Consider the following 24,251-nt stretch of genomic DNA (forward strand, 5'->3'; position numbering starts at 1 on the left):
CAGCGACTGTGCAGAAGGTGATGACAGGTGCCATAATAGTGAAACACTGTAATATGCATACATACCAAGGAGCCAGGCCCTCTCTGTGTGTAGTCCTGCCCTCATGCTGTTCCTCAAAATGTAAGAGTCATGCCCAGATCCTGGAAACTTGTCAGTGACTTGTGAGATGTACTGGTCTGCCAGACACACCACCTGACATTTATGGAGTGGTAGTTCTTCCTGGTCCTATACACCTGTTCATTGGCATTGGGAGGGACCAGGGCCTACATGGTTGCCAGCAGTGGCGCCTACCACATGAAGAATGTTTCCCATATCAGAAAAGCCTGCCTTCACATAGCCCAAGTCCGCACGTTGGGGTAATCTGATGTAGCTGTCCAGGTGTCTTAACAAAGCACACAATACAACCTTCAACACCAGACTGAACATGGGCTGAGACATTCCTACTGTTAAGACCACTGTGTTCTGAAAGGAGCCTGTGGGGAGAAGGTGTAGCAATGAGAAGACTTGTCCTATGGGATTGATGCAATAGAGATTGTGTATGGCTGGCAACCGATCTGGCTCCGACTGCGTACAAAGATCCACAATGGTCTGCCGATTCAGACGATATGTCTGAATTAAATGCCCGTCCTCCATGGTTGCAAGGTCAACTAGTTGACAGTACACTGGTTGTTGTCTCAATCCCCTCATGGCAGGATATCTAGGTTGAGAGTAGAGAATGTACAATGAGTAAAGCAGTAGGCACATGTAAGCATCACACGTTACATTAGCACACACCTAACACTGTAGACTATGCTTTGCACAGCTCACATATACAATAACGACCATACATTGGACACCCTCATTGCTGTACATTAGGTTACATTTAAGTCATATAGGGCATATGGCACGTGTCATTGAAGATGTGTGGCTGACTGAGCTGTCCTGAACTGATCAAACAATATGTATTGGATTCTACCAATATTTAAGCTTCACCTATGTGCCTCTGAGTATCTTAACATGGCTTTCAACAAATATACAGCCGCATCACGTCATTGTTGCAAGAATGTCACAAATTTAAGCACAACCATGATGGCACAACATAGGGATACACCGGCATTTGGGCGAGCATGTGTATGGCGATCTTATTCAGACACATCCATCGATCATATTTGCACAAAATGGCAGGCACCTGTCCTGATGTAGTGGGCACTTGGAAGTAACCTAAGTCTGCCGGTGGAAGTCATCATGGCGGTAGGCGGTCGCACCCGCAGTGCATCTAGTTTTGGTTAACATTACTGCTCGTGGAAGACTGGGGCCAATGGCGATGACCGCCTGTGGTGACGGTACTGTACGTGGCGGCCGTGACCACCATTTTCTGCAGCCTTGCCCACTTGACTCCTGACACTGTTGCTTTCAAGACCTCCACGACGCGAGCTGCTGTGAACTGCCTCTGTGAGCCATCATGCCACGTGCTGCAGGTGATAGGGCCCTTGCCTTCAAGCCAGAAGAGCTGGAGTAGCTGGTGGAGGAGACCTACCCCTGTATGGACAGCTGTATGGGGCACCAGAGGAGGTGAGTCCTATGCCATAGTCATGTGTGATCGGGGTTGCGTGTGACGTTGATTAGGGCATGTGTACTGGTGAGGGAGTATATGCATGCAGAGGGCATAAAGTGAAGTCATGTGAGCTGAGAGGATAGGTATATGTGGGCACTTGCTGTGACAGATGTGTAGTGTCCACTCCTGTTAGCATGGTGCACGTGTACATGACTTTCTCCTTTTGTCTGTGTCATCCATGCAGGTGAATGCCCATCAGAAGGAAGCACCATTGCGTGCCATCGCAAAGCAAGTGCGGATCCTTGGGGTCCACAGCCGGCAGAGCACCCATTGTCGTAAGCGGTGGGAGGAACTGAGATGATGGGCCCGGAAGACCAAGGAGGCCCAGCTGGGGATGTCTTCCCAATGACAGAGGGGTGCCCATCAGACCCAGGCTCCCCTAATGGCCAAACATTTTGGCAGTGGCCTACCCTGAGGTGTGTGGGCATTTGAGGGCATCACAGCAGCCACAAGGGGGTGAGTACTGACTGTATCCTGATAATTAGCTCTGCTTGTATGGTGTTTGCTGCCTCACTGTACCTTATGTGACAATGCAATAAGAGCAATATGTATGTAGACTAGTAGACATGTGTAGTTCCCACCTTGCCTGAGTATTAAATGTAGATGTGGCTTCATGATTTCCTATCAGTTGTTTTACATTTCCTGTGTCATAACATCTCCATGTCTGCATGTGGAGATGGTAAAATGAATATGACATATGTGTGACTCCATCCTGCCTATTATATGGATGTGAGCTTGTGTATCACCCTACCCATTAAGTATGACCTAGTCCATCCATCAGCATATGAGCATTAGGGCTCTAAGGTGTCTGTCCACTCCCGTCTGTATTGTTCTCCTGTATTTGCAACTGGATGACTCTCATTTTTGGTACAGTGACCATAGACATCTAGTACTGGTACAGGTATGACCTCCATGTGAGGCAGACATTTCATTTACACCACAGATATGACCTGTGTAGGACTGTACTCATGGCTTGGTAGTTGTATCCCCATTGTCTGTTCATCTTCAATCAATGGGGTATTTGAAGGTAGTAACAGTAGGGCAATATGATTTGGGTGCCTGATTTGGTTAAATTGGACTCATCATGCATTTTCATGTGCTTGACTTGTGGGGACAATACTTTCACCCTAATGGGACTGTACTAGAGGTGTTAAGTGCCTAGGCAGATCTTGCCTTTGACAATATGCAATGTAAATGCCATGTGTGCCAATGCCCTACCAATTACAGTGCTACTTAGCTTAGTTGCTGCCTACATTATGTCTCAATGGTTGCTTAGAGTCACATCTGATGAAGTGGGACAATGACTGCTACCCTTGGCCTAGCTGATGTGTGTAATTTGGACAGGATAAGGGTTTGTATGACTAAGGATGATGTAAACTTTTAGTTGCATCATCATTCCTGAAGCGGCCCTATGGAGTAGTGAGATAGGTTGTCAGTGCAATGGCAGATGTGTAAATCCATGTGTGGGGTATGCATACATGTAATTTTGGTCTGACGTGTGTTGTCAGGAGTTAGGTGTAGGTAATCACATGTCAGTAATGGTTTGAGTGATGATGGTTTGATCATGTTGTGAAGTCGAACTACTATAACTGCATGTCAAGTGGATTGGTATGTGGCCTATGATGTTATATGTGGCTTCCTGAAGTTTATTAGTTGTGACACTGCACTCAATGATTGACTATGGATGTGTTGTGTGTGCTATGTAGGCCATTGTAGATGCACAAATAGTTGTGGTATATATGTGTTTGGTGGCTGCAGATCTTCCTCTGTGATAGGGGCAGACTAATCACATGCCTGTACCCCATACTTGTATTCTACACATCAGATGTCACCTGTAAGGGAGTCCAACTTGTAGCGGATATATCAGTTATTTGATCGATATTGGCAGTACTGTACTGAATGTTAGGTCAGCCATGTTATGTGAAAGGCAGGTGCTGTGTGGTCTGTGAGTAGAGTAGTCTTCACTATCGAGGGACATTGTAAATGGACATAGACTGATCAGGTGTAGTTACAGTACGGGCCTGATGTGTTTTGTTCAGTCACCTGCTCTTCCAATAGATTATAGGAATAGGGAGAGGTATGATAAGGATTTTGGTAGTCATTTGCACTTCAGCCAGGGCATGATGTCAATGTAGACATGGCTTAGCTGGTGATCATGTGGATTACATCAGTTGTGCTAACTTACTTTGATTTTGATGTGGGTGTGAGGGTTGGCATACAGGGGTCGCTAGTAGTGACATGTTGTGACATGATGTAGGATATGTATATTGCCACCAGACATAGCCTAGCCAGGAGATGTTTACCTACAGATGTGCATGTTTACATGTGTGTATGCGAGGAATATGTTAACCCTCTCTCCCCCTCTCACTCTCTCTCCTTCCTTCTCTATGTCTCTCCCTCCCTCTCTATCTTTTTGTTGCATCAGCATCGACAGTCAAAGATGAGTGGAGATGGAGATGAGTGGAGATGCTGCAGGTCATGGGACCCGGAGTGCTGCTACCAGTGACAGCGAGGGACCCACTGGCATGGAGGGTGGGGGGAGTGCCACGGGGAGACCGGATTTTCAACATCATCTTCAGAATCCTTCTCCAGTGGACAATCCCTGGCGGTGGCCGACCCTTCTGGGACGACCCAAATACCATCTTTGTCCACCACCCCCTTACTACCACCCCCTCCATGTAGCTCCCCACTCAGCTGTCCGTGCCCGCTCACCTTAGAGGGTGGGCGTCTCCTTTGCCACAGGCACCTCTGCCCCTGCCGCAGTCAGCCCTACTGCCCTAGGTAAGGAGGCTTTGGGTGAGTCGACCATTATGAATGCCATCCAGGGACTGGCAACTCAAGTCCAACACAATAATGCGTTCCTGGAGGACATTCACGGTGCACTGGCTGGTCTACAGAGATCCTTTCAGGCTCTGGCCTTCACATTGACAGCAGCCAGTCACCCTTTGTCTTCCATTCCCCCTTCACCTACCTCTTCCCAATCCCAGACCCCTATTCCCCTTCCCAGACAAGCATGCACCCACCTCAACATCCAAGGCTATAGATGTCAGACACAAACACCACAAAACCCACCACCAGCATGCACACAAACACCCACCTGCAGACACGACCTGCTCGGATTCCCCCACCAAAACCACACCGGACACACCTGCAGTCACCACACCAACATTCAATGTTACAGCCACCACTCCAATCCTACCCACAGTCAGCACAACAGCAGACCCACAGGCATCCATCCCAGTAACCACATCTGCAGACACTGCAACCACAGACACACCCACATGCAGCACATCATCCACACCTCTAGACTCCACCCCAAGAGACAGTCACCCATCCACCATGCCATTTCCCAGCACCTCCTCCTCCCCTCCTCCCAAGGCACTTAAGCACCCACACTCACCCACCCACCAGACACCCAGCACCCACAAGCATACGTTAGCGCAAACATGCACCCAAGACATCCACCATGGAGGTGCCTATTGTGGTTGTTTGCTGATGTGTTTGAGATGTTACGATTGTGATGTAGTTGTGTGAACTTGTGGTGTTGTGTATTGTGTTCGACTATACCGGTGCTTTGTGTTTGCAGGTTGGTGTGTGTTTTGTAAGTGTGTGTTGGCCGTGGTCTGTGTAGTATGTGTATGTGTGTGTGTGTATGTGGCTGTGTGTGTATATGTGCTTATCATTGTTAGTTACATGTGTGTGTGTTGCCTTTGCCACCCATCCCGGACGTGTATGTTGTGTGTGTACTTTGCCTTTTACCTTTAGTGTCCGGTAGGTGTGTGCACTCACAGTTGTTGTTGCCGTCCAGAGTCTTTGGGCGAGCAGGTGGAGTGGGAGGATGTGCAGTTCGGGTTCCATGGCGGCTCCAGAGAGGTATGTTTTCCAGTAGGTAGGTGTCTCCTTTTATAGAGTTGGTTTCTGCCAGGGCTTCCATGGTGGTGTGACCGCTGCAGAAATCTTGGCGTTGTGCAGCCTCGTAATGTGTCCGGTGGGAACATGGTGCCCGCATGCCTGATGGTGGCTACTGCCATCCGTGGTGAGCTGACTGTACTGGCGGTGCTGGCGGATATTTGCCTGTATTCTGTAGTGCATACCGCCGTGGTCCTAATCTGGCAGTCTTCTCCGCCGGACTGTTGGCTACAACTGCCGTCGCCAACATGGCAGACATGTGACCACCAGACTCGTAATGATCCCCATAGTATTGTTCTCTTTTCTTTCTGTTCATTTCCACATCACTACCCTGTGATGTTTTTTGGGCCTGTATGGTTCTGAAGTGTTCATATGATTGCTTTTGAGCATTATCATTCATCGTCAGCTAGTAGATTTAACCCGAATTTAAACTGGTGTGTGAAAGGGAACTTTTTGCTGTTTTGTTTTTTGCTGATGACATCATACACCATGCTCGTTTTGCATCAGCATGCACTGCATGTTGGGCGTTAAGACTTAGAGCTTGACTTAGAGTAACCTGCCCGCCATACGCTATCACACCATGATGGCTTTCTTGGCCACCTTATTACAAGTGCTATAGGATATTATGCACTTGTTATATGGTGACCAGAATATCCACCACGTTGTGACAGAGTAATTCATCCGCCAAACTCTAAATCAGGCCCTAAGCCTTTATGCCAAACACGTGGTACATAAACAGAACCAAAACAAAGCTCACCTTTTATTTATTTCTTTTTTGAGAGACAGCGCCATCATTTTAATACCATCATTTTGCATTTCACATTGTCTATTGACTATTTAATCAATGGAGAGGATATTAGCCTTTGAGCAAATTTTCCCTGTGGTGAAACCTGTTGAATTATATTGGGGGAAAGTGTCCAGAAAATACTGGTTAAAAGGAAAGCATTGCCCACTTTAAAAGCCACAACTTGTTTTAAGCAATAATTATGGTTCCTTTTAAATTCAGATACCTGTGGGACCGGATTTTTAAACATCTCCTTCCCAGCATACTCATAATGAGGGTCAAAGTAGTACGCTATTTATCAACCCCAATTTGTAATTCCAGTCATTTTTGTTACAACCATGCATTTTAATGGGTCTTTAGAGTACATGTATGTTTTATGATCTTACAAACAAATTCTGATTTTGAAGTTACCCTATTAGAATACTAGTGTTTCTTCCCCCCCCCCCCCCAACTATTTTCTAGTAAATGTCGTCATGTTCGGAATTAACGTAGTCAGACCACTAAATTATTTGAAGGGCTTGAAAAAATATCTGTTGTATGTCACATCCCGTCACAGCTTCGTCTTTAGGTAGCATGTCAGGTAGCCTCATGAAGAGCAGGACCACCACTGCCTGCTCTTTCGATGCGTTCCCGTATGGGAAACATGTTTTAATTCTTACTACAGTCCCTATCCCTTTAAATGACAGAAGCTGTGTTAAAAAAGTGTTTCCTGTTTGGGAAAGCAAATGCAAGGATGGTGCTCTGTTCTCACTCGCTGGCTATCACCAACACATTCGCAGCCATCCACTGGGGTCGCAAATCATGTATGACCGAGGCACGGCGTTTTGAAAATCCTTTTGAATGGACAATTTGCCATGCGGTGTATTAGCACATAGTTCGCATCATAGATACCCATTTGCACACCAGTTAGTGTGCTTTTCGTATATCCTTGTATGCGTATGGAACTTTGTACATCGGATCCCAGGTCCTTTAATTGCCACAAAAGCTGTGGTTTAGCCACAATCACCCTTTTTATCTCGTGCCTTCGGTAGAAAATGACATTTTGATGGTACAAACCATTTCCCCCAGGAGCTGCTCATGTCATGGCTAGGGGTAGGTGAATTAGGAGGCTGTAGGTGTAGGTAACACAGGATGAGATAATGCTTCGAAAGTTAAAGAGGAGTTAGGATAGACGCAGAGTGTGTCGTTGAGGTATTGTGCCCGTGAGCCCCTTGTCACCAGGCTCCGATGACAATCTGAAAGGGCCATGTATAGATAGCTCTGCTGGCTGTAAAGGAACTGCAACTCCGTGATCTTAATGGGTACTTATGTTTCAATAATAAATCGACTCAACCGATGAGCTTTGTCGAGAACATCCCAGGGCATGGGCTTGCTGGTCTCTGTAGTTAGTCCACGGAATACTGACCGACCTCTCTTGCTGCAAGGTGCTCAAGTTGTGTTTCACGATGGGCATTTGTGCGCACTTTGTTGCCAGGAGTGGCTCTTGTACACATACTCAGCAGATGATCCAGCTGCCAGGTCACTTTAATTGAGTTTAAAGGTTAGTTGTTGATTTTACCTCTGTCACGACATCTGTTCCTGGTGCCTACATCCGTTCAAATATCGAATTAAAGATACATGGTTTATAAAAAACAATTTGATCGGAATTCGATATCGATTTTGCCCAGGCTACTACTTTAGTTGTACGCATGCAGTTTACAGTATGTTTTTTGAAAAAGATTCATAAAATAGGGACCACACATCACGAAGTCACGCTTTGAGTCTGTGTTCTTTCTTCGTTTCTAGTTGGATTAATTCAACGATTCCTGATATTGCAAGTTCATGTGCCTCTCGGACAAGACTTTTCCACAGAATTGCTGTAAGATTTTTTTATTTTTTATTTCTTGTATAGTAAATGCTTTATAAGTTTGATAGTTGTTTTGGAAATGTGTGTGTTATAGCGACCTGTTGGACATATGAAATAGATCCAAAATGTATAATTTCAAACCTTAGAAATAACCATCAGGCGTATGTACAACAATGGGGGTTTTCACATCAGCACGCCGCAGCATCGCTCAAAATAAACTGGTGCTGTCATGGAGATAAATGCTGTGTTGCTCAAAGAATGGAAGGGCCAAGTAGTTTGCTATTTGGTTAAAACGTGGCGATGCACCCTGTTCACTTAATTGCAGATGAACACGTGTGAGTAATTGGATGGTAAATTGCTCATCTCTCTTGTGTTTGGTGCATAGCTGTTTTAGCACTGTGACCTTTTGCAGTATATGCTGCAAAGCTGCCAGTGATGCCTGGTGACTTTTAGCTACAGCATTTTTGTCAGCTGGTGAACTTTACTTATTCATTGAAGTTTGCAATTCTCCCTGGAGCCAGAACGAACATTGTAAATACGTTATGAGTTCAAAAATATAGGGTGGTTGGTTCATTTTATTTTGCAGCACTTCTTTGTGTAATCACAAATAAAGAAGGGAGGAATTCGTCTTGTGCTTGTATTAATAGAAAAAATAACAAACACCTTAATATTTTCTGTGCCTTAGTCGTTTTGTCGATACAGATGGAAAAACAAACACACAAAAGGTGACGGGAGGAATGCTTGCAATAGTCTAGCTACTGGCAGTCGCTTGGGGTAGAAATGGTGTGGTGTGGTGCTGCACCACCCCCAAAAACACCATGCTGGAGTTCAGAAAGCGAATGCGCATTCAAAATGCTTTTGAATTGTGTTTACCTTGCCTACTGATTCCAACCTATTGTTTTTCTGCCACCTTTGACTCTGAAGATTAGAGCCAGCCGTATGCAATTTATCCATGGTCCTGCCCCAATTGTCCAGCATGAACTACCAAGCAAGTTCGTCTCTGAACTGGTACACAAGCAACCCGACACCGATTTCAGCCTAACTAGGCATCTTCAGTTGTGTGCAGCTCGGTTCTAGTGGCAAAGTGAGCACAGGGCCCTCATTTGGCATACCTTTGACCTCTTTGGCCATTGTTTTAAACACAAAATTTGACTGGAGGAATGCTTGCAAGTAGTCTAAATACAGGCAATCGCTCATTGTAGCTTTCCAACCCATATTTGTTTTGTCACCCCAGATTAGCCCCAGCCATGTACAAATCAACATGGTTTTGCTCCAATAGAAACAGTCCAGCCCAAATCCCACACTTCCAAGTCAGGTCCTCTCTAGTCAGAATACAAGCACCCCAAGACTGTCTTTGACCTAGTTGGGCCTGTTCAATTGGGTGAAACTTGGTTCCGGTGGCACAGTGAGCACGGGGTCCATGTCTGGGTATTCCCTTGGCCACCTGTGGTGTTACATCAAACAGTCAAAAAGGTCATGGTAGAAATGCTTGTGCTTGGATTGTTTGTGTTCTGATTAGGAGAGGACCAGACCGATGCTTGTTTTGTGCCCCCTATCTGTAACAGCCCTTATTCTAGGAAATACATGTTTTATAAGACGGTTATAAAACCCAGCACTAATACATTAAACTTAGGTCTGATAAGTCAAGATGTTCTCTTCCATTCATTTATAGATGTGGCCTAGCAATCATTGGTGTTTTCTTGCTCCTCGCGATATTCTCTAGAAAGAGCATTTTGAAAAGGTAGCTAGACCATGGCCATGTGTTGAATAGTGGTGGAGACAAAGGGGAGCCTTGTGCTACTCCACATCTTATTCAACTAGAAGTTGAAATATTCAATCCATTCTGCAGCTCTTAACTGCAATTAGTGATAAATGAATGCATCTGTTCTCCCCTTACTCTTTTTATAGCCTTTGAGGAGAAGAGTGCAGTCCACTGTAACAAAAGCCATTGAGAGATAGATCAAGAGGTTTATGGGCTGGTGGCTTTCTTCTGTCAAGAGTCATGAGTGATTTCACCTTGATGTCCATCAGAGTAGTTTTATTTCTCCTCCCTTTCCAGATACCCAGCTGCCAGTCATGGGAGATAAAGTTTCATTCAAAACCTTTTTGCTGCATTGTTATAACCAAATTTTCCTTGATTTTGCTGATTTAATTTTATGTTAGATATCAGACCTTAGTTTGTCAAAATTGGCATTTCCTTAACCCCTTCGCTGCCAGGACTTTTCTCCCTCCTGTGCCGAGCCTTTTTTAGCTATTTGGGGCAGTTCGCGCTTAGGCCCTCATAACTTTTGGTTCACATAAGCTACCCACGCCAAATTTGCGTCCTTTTTTTCCAACATCCTAGGGATTCTAGAGGTACTCAGACTTTGTGGGTTCCCCTGAAGGAGACCAAGAAATTAGCCAAATTACAGTGAAAACTTTGTTTTTTTCAAACAAATGGGAAAAAAGGACTGCAGAAGGAAGCTTGTGTTTTTTTCCCTGGAAATGGCATCAACAAAGGGTTTGCGGTGGCAAGATAACCATCTTCCCAGCTTTCAGGAACAGGCAGACTTGAACTGGAAAACCCAATTTTTCAATACAATTTTGACATTTTACTGGGGCGTACCCCATTTTTACAATTTTTTGTGCTTTCAGCCTCCTTCCAGTTAGTGACCATAAAGGGTGAGAAACCAATGCTGGATCCCAGATAGCTAAACATTTCTGAAAAGTAGACGAAATTCTGAATTCAGCAAGGGGTCATTTGTGTAGATCCTACAAGTATTTCGTACAGGAAATAACAACTGAAATAAAAAAAATATTGAAATTGAGGTGAGAAAAACAGCAATTTTTCTCCACGTTTTACTCTGTAACTTTTTCCTGCGATGTCAGATTCTTTAAAGCAATATACCGTTACGTCAGCTGGACTCTTCTGGTTGCGGGGATATATAGGGCTTGTAGGTTCATCAAGAACTCTAGGTACCTAGAGCCAATAAATGAGCTGCACTTTGCAAAGGGTTTTTATTCCATACTGGGTATACAGCAATTAATTTGCTGAATTATAAAAAGTGAAAAATAGGAATCAAGAAAACCTTTGTATTTCCAGAATGGCCACAAGATAAGGTGTTGAGAAGCAGTGGTTATTTGCACATCTCTGAATTCCGGGGTGCCCATACTAGCATGTGAATTACAGGGCATTTCTCAATAGACGTCTTTTTTACACACTGCCTTACATTTGGAAGGAAAAAATGTAGAGAATGACAAGGAGCAATAACACTTGTTTTGCTATTCTGTGTTCCCCTATGTCTCCCGATAAAAATGGTACCTCACTTGCGTGGGTAGGCCTAGCGCCCACGAAAGGAAATGGCCCAAAACACAACATGGACACATCACATTTGCAGATGAGAACACGACCTTTCGTTCTGCCCAATTAATCTCTGGATTGTGATGAGTTAACCATGGCAAGCCAAGGATAATCCCATACTGGGGAGCATGGATCACGTCAAGGATATGTTTCTCTTTATGTTTCTTTCTTTGATTTTTATCTTCACAAATCACCGACGAGAGGACAGTCTGAAGAGTTACCGGGCCTCCAGTCAAGAGTTTTCCATCGACTGCCTGGATGATTTCTGGGGTCTTCTTTTCAATACATGGGATCCCCCATGCACAAACCAATTGGGCGTCAACAAAGTTCCCGGTAGCCCAAAGAATCGACTAGAGCCTTCTTGAAATAGGTCTTTTTCTTAACCTGAACTCTTATTCCCAGTTTGAGATGTCTCGATTGTGATGGGTCCACGGTGACACCCAAGAGCAACCCTTCTCTGCATCTTGGGTGTTTTAGTTTTCCGACTGATGCATTGGCTGCAACCTTCTGAACTGGACCTCGCTTGTTCTTTGGTTTGATGGAACAGTCTTTGACGAAATGACCTTTACTCCCACAATAGAGACATTGTCCATTTTTTTCTGCGTAGGTCCTTTTCATCTTTGGTCAGAGATCTCCTGATGGTTCCAATCTCCATCAGTTCAGGCGTTCTTTCTTTCGGATTTCTTGAGTCTGTTATGGTGAACACGCCAGGAATATTTTTCAGTCTTTTTACGTGTTCCTTTTCGTTCAGTTAAACGATGATCAAGCCTCAAGACAAGGTTTATTAATTCTTGACAGTCTGTAAGTTGTGGGTCGATTTGCGCCAAGATGTCTTTTAACTCCTCTTTAAATCCCTTGTAAAACAAGGCCGCTTGTTTTTCCTCTGGCCAGGATGTCTCAGCGACCAGCCGATTAATGTTGGCTAAATATGGCACTAAGTCCTGATTCCCCTAGCGTAAGTCTAATAGTTCACGATCTGCTGACAGTGTTACAGTTCTATGATCAAAAACTCGCTCAAACTCACGAACAAAATTTCTCCAGTTGTACAACAGGGGACTATCTTTACGCACAAGAGGAATAGCCCAGGTAGCTGCATCTCCAGACAGATATAACAACAAGAAAGCCACTTTGGACTGGGCATCAGGAAAAGTATGTGGTCTGCAGGTGAAGTGTAGTTCCACTTGAACCAGGAAAGATTGCGCTTTCAAGGGGTCACCTGAGAAACGTTCTGTGGGAGCTAAAGGAATGGCTGAAGGAACATTGAGGGAAATGTTTGTCGGATTACCTCTAGAAGTCTGAGAAGAAGTGCCTGGCCACGACACACCTGTGGGACTTTGTTCCTTCTTCTCTACCTTATCCTGTAACTGACTCACTCTCTCAGCTAGGCTATTTGTCACATCTTTTGATGATGCCACTTCTGACTGGAGCTGGGTGATAGCCTTGACTAGCTTGTCCAGTGTGGCCATGCTGAGAACATACACAAACCAGGAGGATAATAATTTGTGGGCTCAGTATTCTGTCAGAGTCACCAGATCCTCGGGGTCTGTGCACGTTCCCAACACTTCCACCATAAGACAGCTCTAATACTCTGATTAGATTTGTCGCAGAGTCTAAGAGAGTCCAAGTGGGGAAAAGGGGATTAGGAAGGGAACAGCTGGGAAGGAGACCTGTAGGAAGCAAAAGATTAAAACACACAACATCAAAACTACATCTCATGAAAATCAGTGCTATGCTATGACTCTAAGCATCGTCATTCTGAAAACATAAACAAACTTAGAATAGTCTTAAAATGATTAGGCTTTTAGATGACTGAATACCTGTGAGGGAAGCAAGAGAGGTTAGATAGAACTTTCAGATTCAAGTACTTTTTTAGCATGAGAATCAGGAAAAAGTCTGAGTTATTTCTAAACCATCATATGAATCTTATTTTAAGAATACATTTCAGGAACACACAGCATTACATCTAGAACTCTGGTCTTTTTGTGTTCTCTCAAAACATTGGAAAATGAATTGTGCACATTGCAGGTTTTTATATAAGTATTAAACACCATAGAAGGATTGTGCACCATGAATAACACAACGTAGATTCAAGATATAAATCACGCGGCTTGTAAACTCGAAAACTACCAAGTAAATGCCTTAGAATGGTAGCGCACAGTAAATAACATTAATTAAGCATGAGGAAAGAATCGCGCATCTTGCCGATTCGAGTGCCACCATGCAACTGCCAAAAAATGGCAGCGCATTATCAATAACATGAATTAAACACGAGGAAGGAATCGCGCGTCTTGCCGATTCGAATGCCACCATGTAACTGCCAAGGAATGGTAGCGCACAATGAAAATCAAAGGTTAAGTCACTAGGAAACGAATCGCGCGTCTTGCCGATTCGAACGTCACCATGAAACTGCCAAGGAATGGTAGTGTACAATGAATATTATGAATTGACCACAAGGAAAAGAATTGCGCGTGTTGCCGATTCGAATGCCACCATGAAACTGCCAAAGAAATGGTAGCGTACAATGAACATCAAGGGTTAAATCACTAGGAAATGAATCGCGCGTCTTGCCGATTCGAAGGCCACCATGTAACTGTCAAGAAATGGTAGCACACAATGAATATTATGAATTAATCACAAGAAAAGAATCGCGCATCTTGCCGATTCGAATGCAAGCATGCAAATGCCATGAAAAGTCCAAAACACACATTTACGCGCGCAAGAGCAAATTGTTTAACATGAAGAATCAGGCCCAAGAATTCAAGCATCTTCTTCGATTACGGGGTCGGGGGCCCAGCCCAACCTCTGTCTTACCGCCCTGACTAAGGATCACCACTGTAGTATGAAACGCAGAGGCCTGGAAGGTCAAGGTAGGCCACCGGAACAGGAGCTCAGGAAGATGCTGCTGCTCTGCATCGGGACCTCTGAATAGTGAGCACGTGGAGCTGGGCTGGCTCCCTTTTATAGAGTCTTGGCCCAGCCCACAACCACACCCAGGCATGCTGCAGGGAAAGCTTCTAGAAGGCCTTGGAAAGGGACCACACCCTGACTCACTCTGAAAGTCTGCAGCAATACATTGCAAATGAACAGTATTTATAAGCACCTTAAGAATTAATCTTCTGGATTGAATTCTGCAATGCAAAAGGTTAAACAATAACATATCAGTACAATGCATAAATTACATTCTCTTGAGAGTGTTGGGTTTTTGCATTCTAGCCGCCCGTAGAGCGCGCACTGTCCTGATGTTGACAATTAGTAAGGGTTATAAACTCAAAAACTATACCGCTCACTTGCCTGAAAAAGCTTGAATCACCAGCAACTACTCTTCACAGACACAGCAATCACCAATGATATCCCACTAAAAAGAAAGAAAGAAAAGAAAATTAGAAATAAGAGAACACAAATATCATTGTGCACAGATCTAAGGACAATTTCACACAAACCTGCATTTAGTACACCACCTACAAACATGTCATTCATGCATGGCAACAATACTCCTTTGGAGTAAATTGTTTCTTACTTACCAAAAACATGCAACTATGCAAACCACAGGTCAACCCGCGCCAAAACCGCAAGGAGCCACAGCAAAGAAAGCAAAAGCTTTGAACTAGAACAAAAAGGAGGAAAAAAATTATCACAAATGCAAATACTTCGTCAGTTGACAAACATCCCACCATCAAGCATTTAGAAATTGGTGCCTAAGTGGATTCTGCCATAGGGGCAGAGGGGCCTACTAAAAAAGAGGCCTATCTGCCCCAAGGAGGGCAGAAAATACCTTTAGTAGTGTGTCCCCAGGGGAAGCGACCCTTGCCCAAGGGGCCACCCCCAAACAAAAAAACAAACACACAAACACTATCCCTGGTGCCTACGTGGCTTCTGCCCCCCTTGGGGGCAGATGGGCCTAAACAAATAGGCCCAGCTGCCCCCAAAGGGGACAGAAATGGCCAACAGTTCAATGCCCCCCTTGGGGGAGGCACCCCTTGCCCAAAGGCCCCCCACAACAAATATAAACATATAAAAAAATCCCTGGCGTTCTAGTGGTTTCTAAAAATAATAGGCCGATCAGCCCCCAAGGGGGGCAGAAAATGGCACAACAAACATGGACCCCAAATGGGAGCGACCCTTGCCCAAGGGGCCGCTCCCGACACACACATCACAATACAATAAATAAAAAAAGAAAATCCCTGGTGTCTAGTGGGTATTCCTGCTGCGGAATGCTCAAAGAGACACTGGGGGAAAGGAAAAGCCTTTCCTTTCCCCCGGTGCCTCTTTGTCCAAAACTCCCCACCCGCCGGAGGAGAAACTCACCTGTTTCTCTGTACTTGCACCGGAAGCAAATGGCTTCCAGTGCGACCGGCAGTGTGTAATGATGTCAGCGCGCGATCGCACACTGGCGTCATTACGGGGGGGTGGTGGGAGTGGGGGGTGGGGATGGTTTTCCCCTTCCATCCCCGCCTTGGGGGGGTGGGGTGAACCCCATGGAGGGACCGAGCCGAGGACGTAATGGTTAAGTCCTCTGCACAGGAGCACTGTGCCACAGGACGTAACCACTACGTCTGCGGCACAGAAGGGGATAATGTAACTTCAAAAGTGGTGTGATGATGTAGGATTATGGCAACTTCCAAGTGCTTTCAGATGGAAGTTAGAACTGGAGACTGTGAAACAGTGGAAAGAAAAGTTGGAGAAACGTAAGCATATTATTAGCCAAGGTTTTCCACGTAAGCCACGCAGAGCCAGAAAAGTGTTTTCTTTTCACGATAACCACACACTATGCAAATTTAAGGTAACTGTATGGATATTTATGTACTGCAACATTATTTGGTAAGTCTTATTCTTTAAGACGAGTAGCAACTCATAGTAGGAGATCGCTCCCAGGCCTAATTATCTGTGGAAGGGAATGAAGTTGGGACACTGTGCACTCCCCATAGTTAAGCAATAAGATCTCACTTTCAGATGCAGAAATGCAGTGACTCATGGGACCCATGCAATGCTGGATGAGTTGGATGCACTTCATTGTAGTAATGTGGTTACACCGATCGTCAGATATTCTAATGTTTATCCTTGTCTTGTGCACTTATGTGTGATACGGCTGCGCAGAGCATTAAAAGCATGCCATGTGAAAATTAACAAGGACTTATGGCATGCTGCAAGATACACAAGAGGTCTTGGGGAAGACCGATTCCCGTTTCAGCTGGTGTGTGTGTTTGCTAAGACATGAGCAATGTGACTGCTGTCTCTCCAGTTCCACGGACATCTATCTATTTTGAAAGTCTCTGGGGATGAAGTAGGATTAGTGAAGGAACATGACCCATGCCTCTGGAATTGACTGGATGTTCCTTTAATGCATAAGGGCAAATCTATATAGTGTAATCTACATTGAGATCCTCCCTAAAGGTAAGCAAGGAAGACATTATTTCAGGGGCAAGAATCTTCACCCACCAAAGTGGCATGCATCATCAAAGGATTCTGTCCCACACTAGGCAGGTGCTGCAGTGCGTAGTGTGCCACTCAACAGGGGCTATTTAGTCAGGATCTTTTCACTGCCCGTGTTAAATGTTTGTGTGTCAGTGATAATAGTGTGTGAAATGGCAGATGCTCTATACCCTGGACTCAGGTTTCCATCTCTCTCTTTCTCTCTTTGTCCCTCACTCTCCATTCTTTCCCAGAGCATTCTACCTAAATAAGAACTGCACAGAGGCCATCACTAATAGTTTGAATGGAAATATTATGTTAGCCATGGGATCAAAACTTTGCAGATATGTAGCTTTACAGATTACATTCTTGATATCATCAAATCATATTTGACACTCACTGGTTCATTCAAATTTTAGCTATTTTTTTAATTGGGTAAATTTTCTTAGAAAAGTGAAGTACAAACTGAGAATCAAATTCAGCCATGTCCAAATAAAATCTGACCTCCTCTTTGGATTGAGGTGCTGGGGCATTTTTTATGCCTCTTCTAATTTGACCTTTGACCTGATTAATTATATGCTAAGCAAACCTGCATTTGCTAAATTCAGCAGATAAATTCTTTTCACTAAGAACCTCCAATAAGTTACATAAACACTTTTCGTGTTCTTTCTTATCCCGTCCAATCACCACTCTGTCATCTTGGAAACAGACGATTCCCGGCATAACATCAAACTGCTCCTTCAGAACCCTTTGGAAATGTCCATAGCTACCAGGCTGTTGAGATCAGGTTCATTTAGTGACTTGGGTCCACCAGCCACTCTTAACAATAATACACTTAGTTTCAATGGGTTACTGCTGTTTCTTTTCTCTTTCTAGTTTTCCTTTCTCTCTCCTTGGTTACTTTCCGGTTTGTTATTTTGTTCACTGACACAGAATTGTGTTGCCCCTTCTTATCCAAAGTGGCTCTACCACATCTTTTCGACTACTCTGCTTTCGTATTTATTGCTCATATCTTTACGTGAGGACTAAACAGTAACCATAGGGCTTTCCTCCACACTTTGATTATTTACGTGCATACAACCTGGCCACTTAAAAACCCATCATGCAGTGAACTGAATTTACAGTCGACAGCTAGCTGTTTTTATTAAAAAAATGTGACATGTAATTGCAGTGTACACATACGGTGAAAAATGCTCATCCAAGTTAGAAACGTCTCCTGCCCATTTACCTTTTTTTCCTTCTGGTTGTAAACTCGAAAACCCCAAGACAATGTGGCAAAATCATTTTTCTTCCTTTCAGGTTCACATTTTCATCCTAAATAGTTTAAATATATAAGTCTTAAACGTTCTTTCACGTCTTGGTGGTACAGGTGGAAATTCCCGTAGATAAATTAATGTGAATTGTTGTGAAATTGTCATGTATGAATGTGTAGAAACTGATACAAAGTTTAAAAAAGTGAATGCGAGTTAAAGTTGAATACACTTAGTTAACCATTTAAAATTACGAGGTCCCAGATATATTGGCAGCATAGTAGAGTTAGAATTGTGTTAACAATATTACAAAGAAACAAAGCAAGCACTTGAAATGCACAGTGGTAGTAGGTACAACAAAAAATATCCACTCATGCTTTGCCTATCTTGACGTGATGACGAATTACTTTAGAAACTGTGTTTTTCTGACGTACTGATCAGACTTTCTGCTATGACATAAAGACAGTGACACACACTGATCATCTTTGGAAGGCTCACGTTCCATTTGCACAGGTGAAGAAGAGAATGGGGAGGTGTGGCACGCCGAAAACTGTGGAGTACCAGCAGTGGTTATCCCTGCTCTAGAGGAACAGTGCGAAGATTAAAGGGTCACGTGCATAATCAGTTACCACATGCATGTTACTGACGGTTTAACTGCTGCAAATCCCACTGCCTTAGTAGTGCCCCGTTTGCTTCGTCAGTAGTGCATAGTATGCTGCATCCTACTTACCCTGGAAGTCTCCATCCTCTCGTAGTATTACCGCTTGCCTCAAAACTTCATTAACAGCCATTGACATCTCCTTTGGATTGAAATAGGCCAGCCATCGTTTAGGCCTATAGTGGCTGTCTAAGGTCGCTCAAACCGATTTGTAGGGACTGCTATCACCAACAATTATTCTATACTTTATTGAACATTCCTAGGTCACTGGCAATATCCTTTTTCCACAAGAACATCTGCAGCTGTGTCCTTACTCTGTGCCAGGACCAGAGGCACGGATTATGCTTTTCTTCTTTGCTTTAATAACATTAACAAACACAACAGCCATTAAAGCAATACAAAAGCTACTTTTCCCATGAACAGTAGGAAAAAAACAACAAGAGTTCGATAGTCCATTTTTAATGTCCATAACCAGGCCCCAACAAAGTCCTCTCTCACTGCCTACTCTCCCTCTTTCTTCGCTGCTCAAGTAGCCAGTCAAGTGGTGTTTCATTTTTCCTCCCCATTTTTTCAAAAGTTTGAGATATTTTGTTATAGTGGCTGTACTTGTGTCCAACATCGCGCTGCAGTGCTTTGTCTGCCCACTTTAGATTACCCTTTGCGGTACGGATCAGTGTTCCTTATGCGTCTTGGCCCGTTTGTTCTGACCGTGGTGTGGTCCTCTGCCCCTTAGACGGTGCTGTGGGAGAGCGTGACGTTCTAGCTCCATGGTGCGTGTCTCCTACATCAAGAATCAGACGTATAACGTCAGAGCCTGAATCTGGTCGTGCCTTGTCCTGGCTGCCCAGGGTGACAACCAAGTAGGTCTCAGCCGAGAAGGTAGCAAATTATGTTGCAGCACAGCTTAGGAAACCCCTAGATAAAGATGTCCACAATTGCCTTAGGGCAGAAAGCCCCTGTCCCTCTTTGGAGGTTAAAGTATCCCTCCTCCTCACCTGCCTTGAAATAGATGACAAGATGGCCACGTTCCTGGCTAAGTTTGTTAAAGACCAGAAGAAGGGTATTGATAGGTCTTGGCATTCCAGTCAGGACAAACTTTTGGATGCCATAGGTCTTATGACCAAAATTCTGGATATGGCGGAATAGGCCATGGTATCTGGTTCCCTCATTACTCCTGACGTCATGTCCAACTGGGTGCAGCGAGCTATCATATTCATGGGCAATGCAAACTGTGCCCTGTCCACTGAGTGTCGCCGCTCCCTTCTCATCAAGGTGACCTCAAGTTGGAGGACCTTGCCATTTCGGAGGAAGGAGCAAAGGCACAGAGGAGCTTATTCTGAGATCCCTTTGTAAAGGAACTGGGGAAGTTTTTGGCGACTTTTACGTCGCTAGGCAAGGCGCAGGCTAATGTCAAACGAGTCTTCATGCCCCGGGTTTTCCAAGGAGCCGGTAATGGTAGGAGCCGCTCAACCAGCTGTTTTTTCTCCTCCTCCAGGTGACAATGCTCCGGGCATGGTCAGTATCAGGCTAATACATGCTTCAACAACTTCTACAAGACACAAGGTTAAAGCTTCCGTAGCTGCGGAGGATACAGAGGACAAGCAAGCGAAAGTGCCGGAAACTGTGTGTCCTTCCTTCTGCTCAGATAAAGGTGGGAGGGTGGTTGGCATTATTCCTTCCAGCCTGGGCTTCCATTACTTTAGATGCATGGGTCCTACAGACGGTGCAAGGGTTCAAAATCGAGTTTTTTGGTTCTTCCCAGTAATTTGCTCACCCATGGTCCATTTGATTCTATGTATGCGACGCAGCGCTCATAGACGAAGAGGTGTTAGCCCTCTTGCAATAGGGAGCTATTTGTCAGTCTACAGTTCAGCCCAAGAGTTTCATCAGCAATCTCTTTCTAGTCGACAAAGCTGATGGAGGCCGCAGATCTGTGATCAACCTCAGGGTCTTCAACGTGTGGCTGGTATACCGCCACTTCTAAATGGAGGGCATTTATCTCCTCAGGGACATGCTGCTTCCATCTGATTGAATGGTGCAGTTGGACCTGAAAGATGCATAACTAGTGGTTCCAATTTCCCCCCATTGTTTTTTTTTCAGTTCATTTGGCACTCCCAGGCCTTTGAATTCCTCTCTTTCTCCTTTGGCCTGTTGTCATTCCCCTAGTGTTTCACGAAGATCCTCAAGCCAGCGGTAGAGTTCCTTCGAGCACAGGGAATCAGGTTTATCTTATATCTTGACAACATGCTCTTCTTAGTCCAGTACCCCAAGAAACTGATGGCACACTTTCAGAAAGAACTATATCTATTTCAAGGTTTGGGGTTCATTATAAACAAAAAGAAGTCTCTTCTCATCCTGACTCAGAGGGTGACCTTCCTGGGTTCATCATAGATTCCACTTCTTCGTCCCTGACTCTCCCTTCTCAGAAGATTGCGAAGATCAGGTACAAACTCCGGCAAAAGCTTGCCCACCCATACACGTCCCTCAGACAAATTGCTCATCTGGTGGGGCTCCTCTCCCCCTCAATCTAAGTGATTTTTCCTGGCCCTCTTAATTACAGGGTCTTGCAGTGGTTATAAGCAAATCATCTGAGGAAGGACCTAACATACTCTGTTGGTTCCATTACAGTCAAAGCCAGGGAGGATACAGAGTGGTGGCCCACTCACATGGAGGTTTGGAACAGAAAAGCAATCTTCGGTTCCACTCCCTATCTGCTGATAGAATCAGACACAAGCAGTTTCAGCTGAGGTGCCAAGTATGGGGATTTCTCCACAGGAGACACTTGGTCATCTCTAGAACAATGCTTACATATAAACTGTCAGAATCTCGGGGCAGCATCCTTCGCAGTTCAGTGCTGGACAAAAGATCGCTTTCAGTCCTTAGTCTTATTAAAAATGGAGAATGTCTCAGCAGTGAGATATATCAGTCACTTAGGAGACATCAGATCGCAAGCCCTGGTAAACATGCACAGGAGTTTTGGAATTTCTGCCTGGAGAATCAAGTTTCGGTAAATTGGCATTCTTGTTATAGTTGGGATTCGGGTATTTGGAAGCTGGACCCTCAGGTCTTTCAAAGGTTAGCCGACAAGTGGGGCACGCTTTCGATCGACCTGTTTGCCTCACACCTTAATCACTAGTTACCATGCTTCTTCAGTTGGAGACTGAATTCACTGGCGGAAGCGAGGGATGCGTTCCTCCAAGACTGGACTCAGGAGAAGGGTTACTCCTTCCCTCCCTTCTCGATGATCACCTGGGTGTTAGCTCAAGTTCGCAGACAAAAGGCGAAGTTGATCTTGACAATCCCCTTAGGGAAGTCTCAAGTGTGGTCTCTTGGGCTTCTCCAATCCAAGTCCCCCATTTTCCTCACATTCTGCTGAATCCAGAGCATGAGCTGCATCGGTTGGTGGCAGGGGAGTCCTTACATCTGATGGTGTGGTGACTACTGGCAACGCTGGAAGCTTCCAGGCCTTTCGAGCCATGCTGAGGTGCTCCTGTCCAGCTTGGACGGGCATCACATCAAAACACTTCTGTTCAACTTGGATGAGATGGGTATGCTGGTGTCTGCTGCAGGGTGTGGATCCCGTGGGATCTGATGTAGTACAAGTCCTCAATTTCCTGTCAAGCCTATCGTTCAACGAATACTTTCCACTCAGCAGTCTCAGCAGGACATGCCCCTCTAGGTGGTGCCCCAGGGGGCAAGCACCCTTTTGTTTGCAGAATGCTCAGGGGGATTTATCTCTCGCTCTTCCCCTCCAGAACCGTGCTATGCAGCACTTCGGATGTTAATGTGATCTTGAACCTCTTCTTTCATGTCAACCAACTCAGTTTTGTTCCCAAAAAGAGCTTTCAGCTAAGTTAGCAATGTTGCTATGTGATGTCTCGTGCATGAGGGTCCCACATGTATGAGCCTTGGATATAACTGCCAGGGTGTTTTCCCCTAAGGGAGTAGTTTTTACAGGAAGTAGACACACAAAGTCCAAAACCCGCACAATAGCTTATCCAGCTTTTACAGAATCTCCCAAACTATACGAAGAGATGACTGAGGAAATTTGTCCTGTGGGCGAGAGACAGCTTGTCATTGCACTGAGAAAACCGTACTCTATGATATACTTTTCTACAATAGCCCAGTGGGTTTGATGGATGATGCAGGAAGCTGGTATTGACACTAAAGTCTTTGGAGCACATTCAGCAAGAAGAGCAATGGCGTCAAAAGCTTTTTGTCTGGGGGCATGTTTAAAAGATCTCATATGTGCAGCAGACTGGTCTTCAGAACCCACTTTTAAGAGATTCTGTTTTAAGCTAGTGGTTAATATAGCCCAATTGATGGTAAGTAAGCTTTGAAATAGCATAATCCTCGCCTCCGGTCTTGACATAGAATGAAAATTTGCCTAGCTTAAGATGAGGTAAGTTTCAATTCTATTAAGGACACGGAGGTGAGGATTATCCCACTCAGTGGTCAATTCAGATGTACCCTTCCCCGTATTGGGTAAGTAGTCTATTCTTCATTCAAAAGTTAACATTGGTATATCTAAATGATAAGGTTAGGATGGATATTACTATACTGATTGCATTACTGGAGTTATTGCAGGTCTGGTTGGGTGCATTTGTGTAAGAAACATGTTGTAGTGGTCACTAACGCAATATGTCTTTGCAGGAAATGTTGGTTCTAAACGGGACACATGAGGAAAAATGTTGCAGTGATTCCCGCTGAGAAAAAGGGAGAGCAGGTAGTGACAGGGGACTCTGTTGGGACCTGATTGTGGACATTAGAGAAGGACTTTTGAACTCTTGCGGGATTTTTCCCTAGTTTTCATGGGAAAACTAGTTTTCTGTTACTTTAATGGCTCCCTCGTTGTTATTATGTGATTAAAGCAAAGAAGGAAAGCATAATCCTCACCTCTGGTCCTGACATAGAATAGGGACACAGTTGCAGATATTCTGGTGGAAAAAAGTTGCCATTGACTTAGGAATGTTCAATAAAATAAAGAATAATTGTTAGTGATAGCAGTCACTACAAATTGGTTTGAGCGACCTTAAACAGCCCTTATAGGCCGAAGTGATGACTTGCCTATTTCAATCCATCTGAGATTTCAATGGCTGATAATGAAGTTTTAAGGCAAGTGGTAATAGTACAAGAGAATGGAGACTTCTAGGTGAAGGAGGAGGCAGCAAACACAGCACTACTGATGCAGTGTGACTTTGGCAGCAGTTAAACCATCAGTTAAATTCATGTGGTAACTGATTATGTACTTGCCCCTTTACTGTTCGCACTGTTCCTCAAGAACACAGAGAACCTCGCCTCCATCTCCTTAATTGAATTGAAACTTACCTTCACTTAAGCTAGGCACATTTCATTCTCTGTTACAGAATCAACATTTTCTTGGAAGGACACTCATTTTATTAAAAAGGAACACATCTAATAGTACTTTAGATGGAATTCATAATTTACCACAGATTCATAT

At 44.5% G+C, this 24,251-nt stretch overlaps 1 protein-coding gene across 1 annotated transcript in view; it reads left to right on the plus strand.

Annotated features, from left to right (window-relative positions):
* Positions 1-24,251, plus strand: part of CFAP20DC (CFAP20 domain containing) — a 1,731,599-nt gene that overhangs the window by 214,533 nt on the left and 1,492,815 nt on the right. The window contains exon 5 of the mRNA XM_069206541.1: positions 8,073-8,145. Within this exon, the coding sequence (XP_069062642.1) occupies positions 8,073-8,145 (73 nt within the window). The remainder of the gene's footprint in view (positions 1-8,072; positions 8,146-24,251) is intronic.

The sequence above is a fragment of the Pleurodeles waltl genome, chromosome 9 (assembly GCF_031143425.1).
Source record: "Pleurodeles waltl isolate 20211129_DDA chromosome 9, aPleWal1.hap1.20221129, whole genome shotgun sequence".
Lineage (NCBI taxonomy): Eukaryota > Metazoa > Chordata > Amphibia > Caudata > Salamandridae > Pleurodeles > Pleurodeles waltl.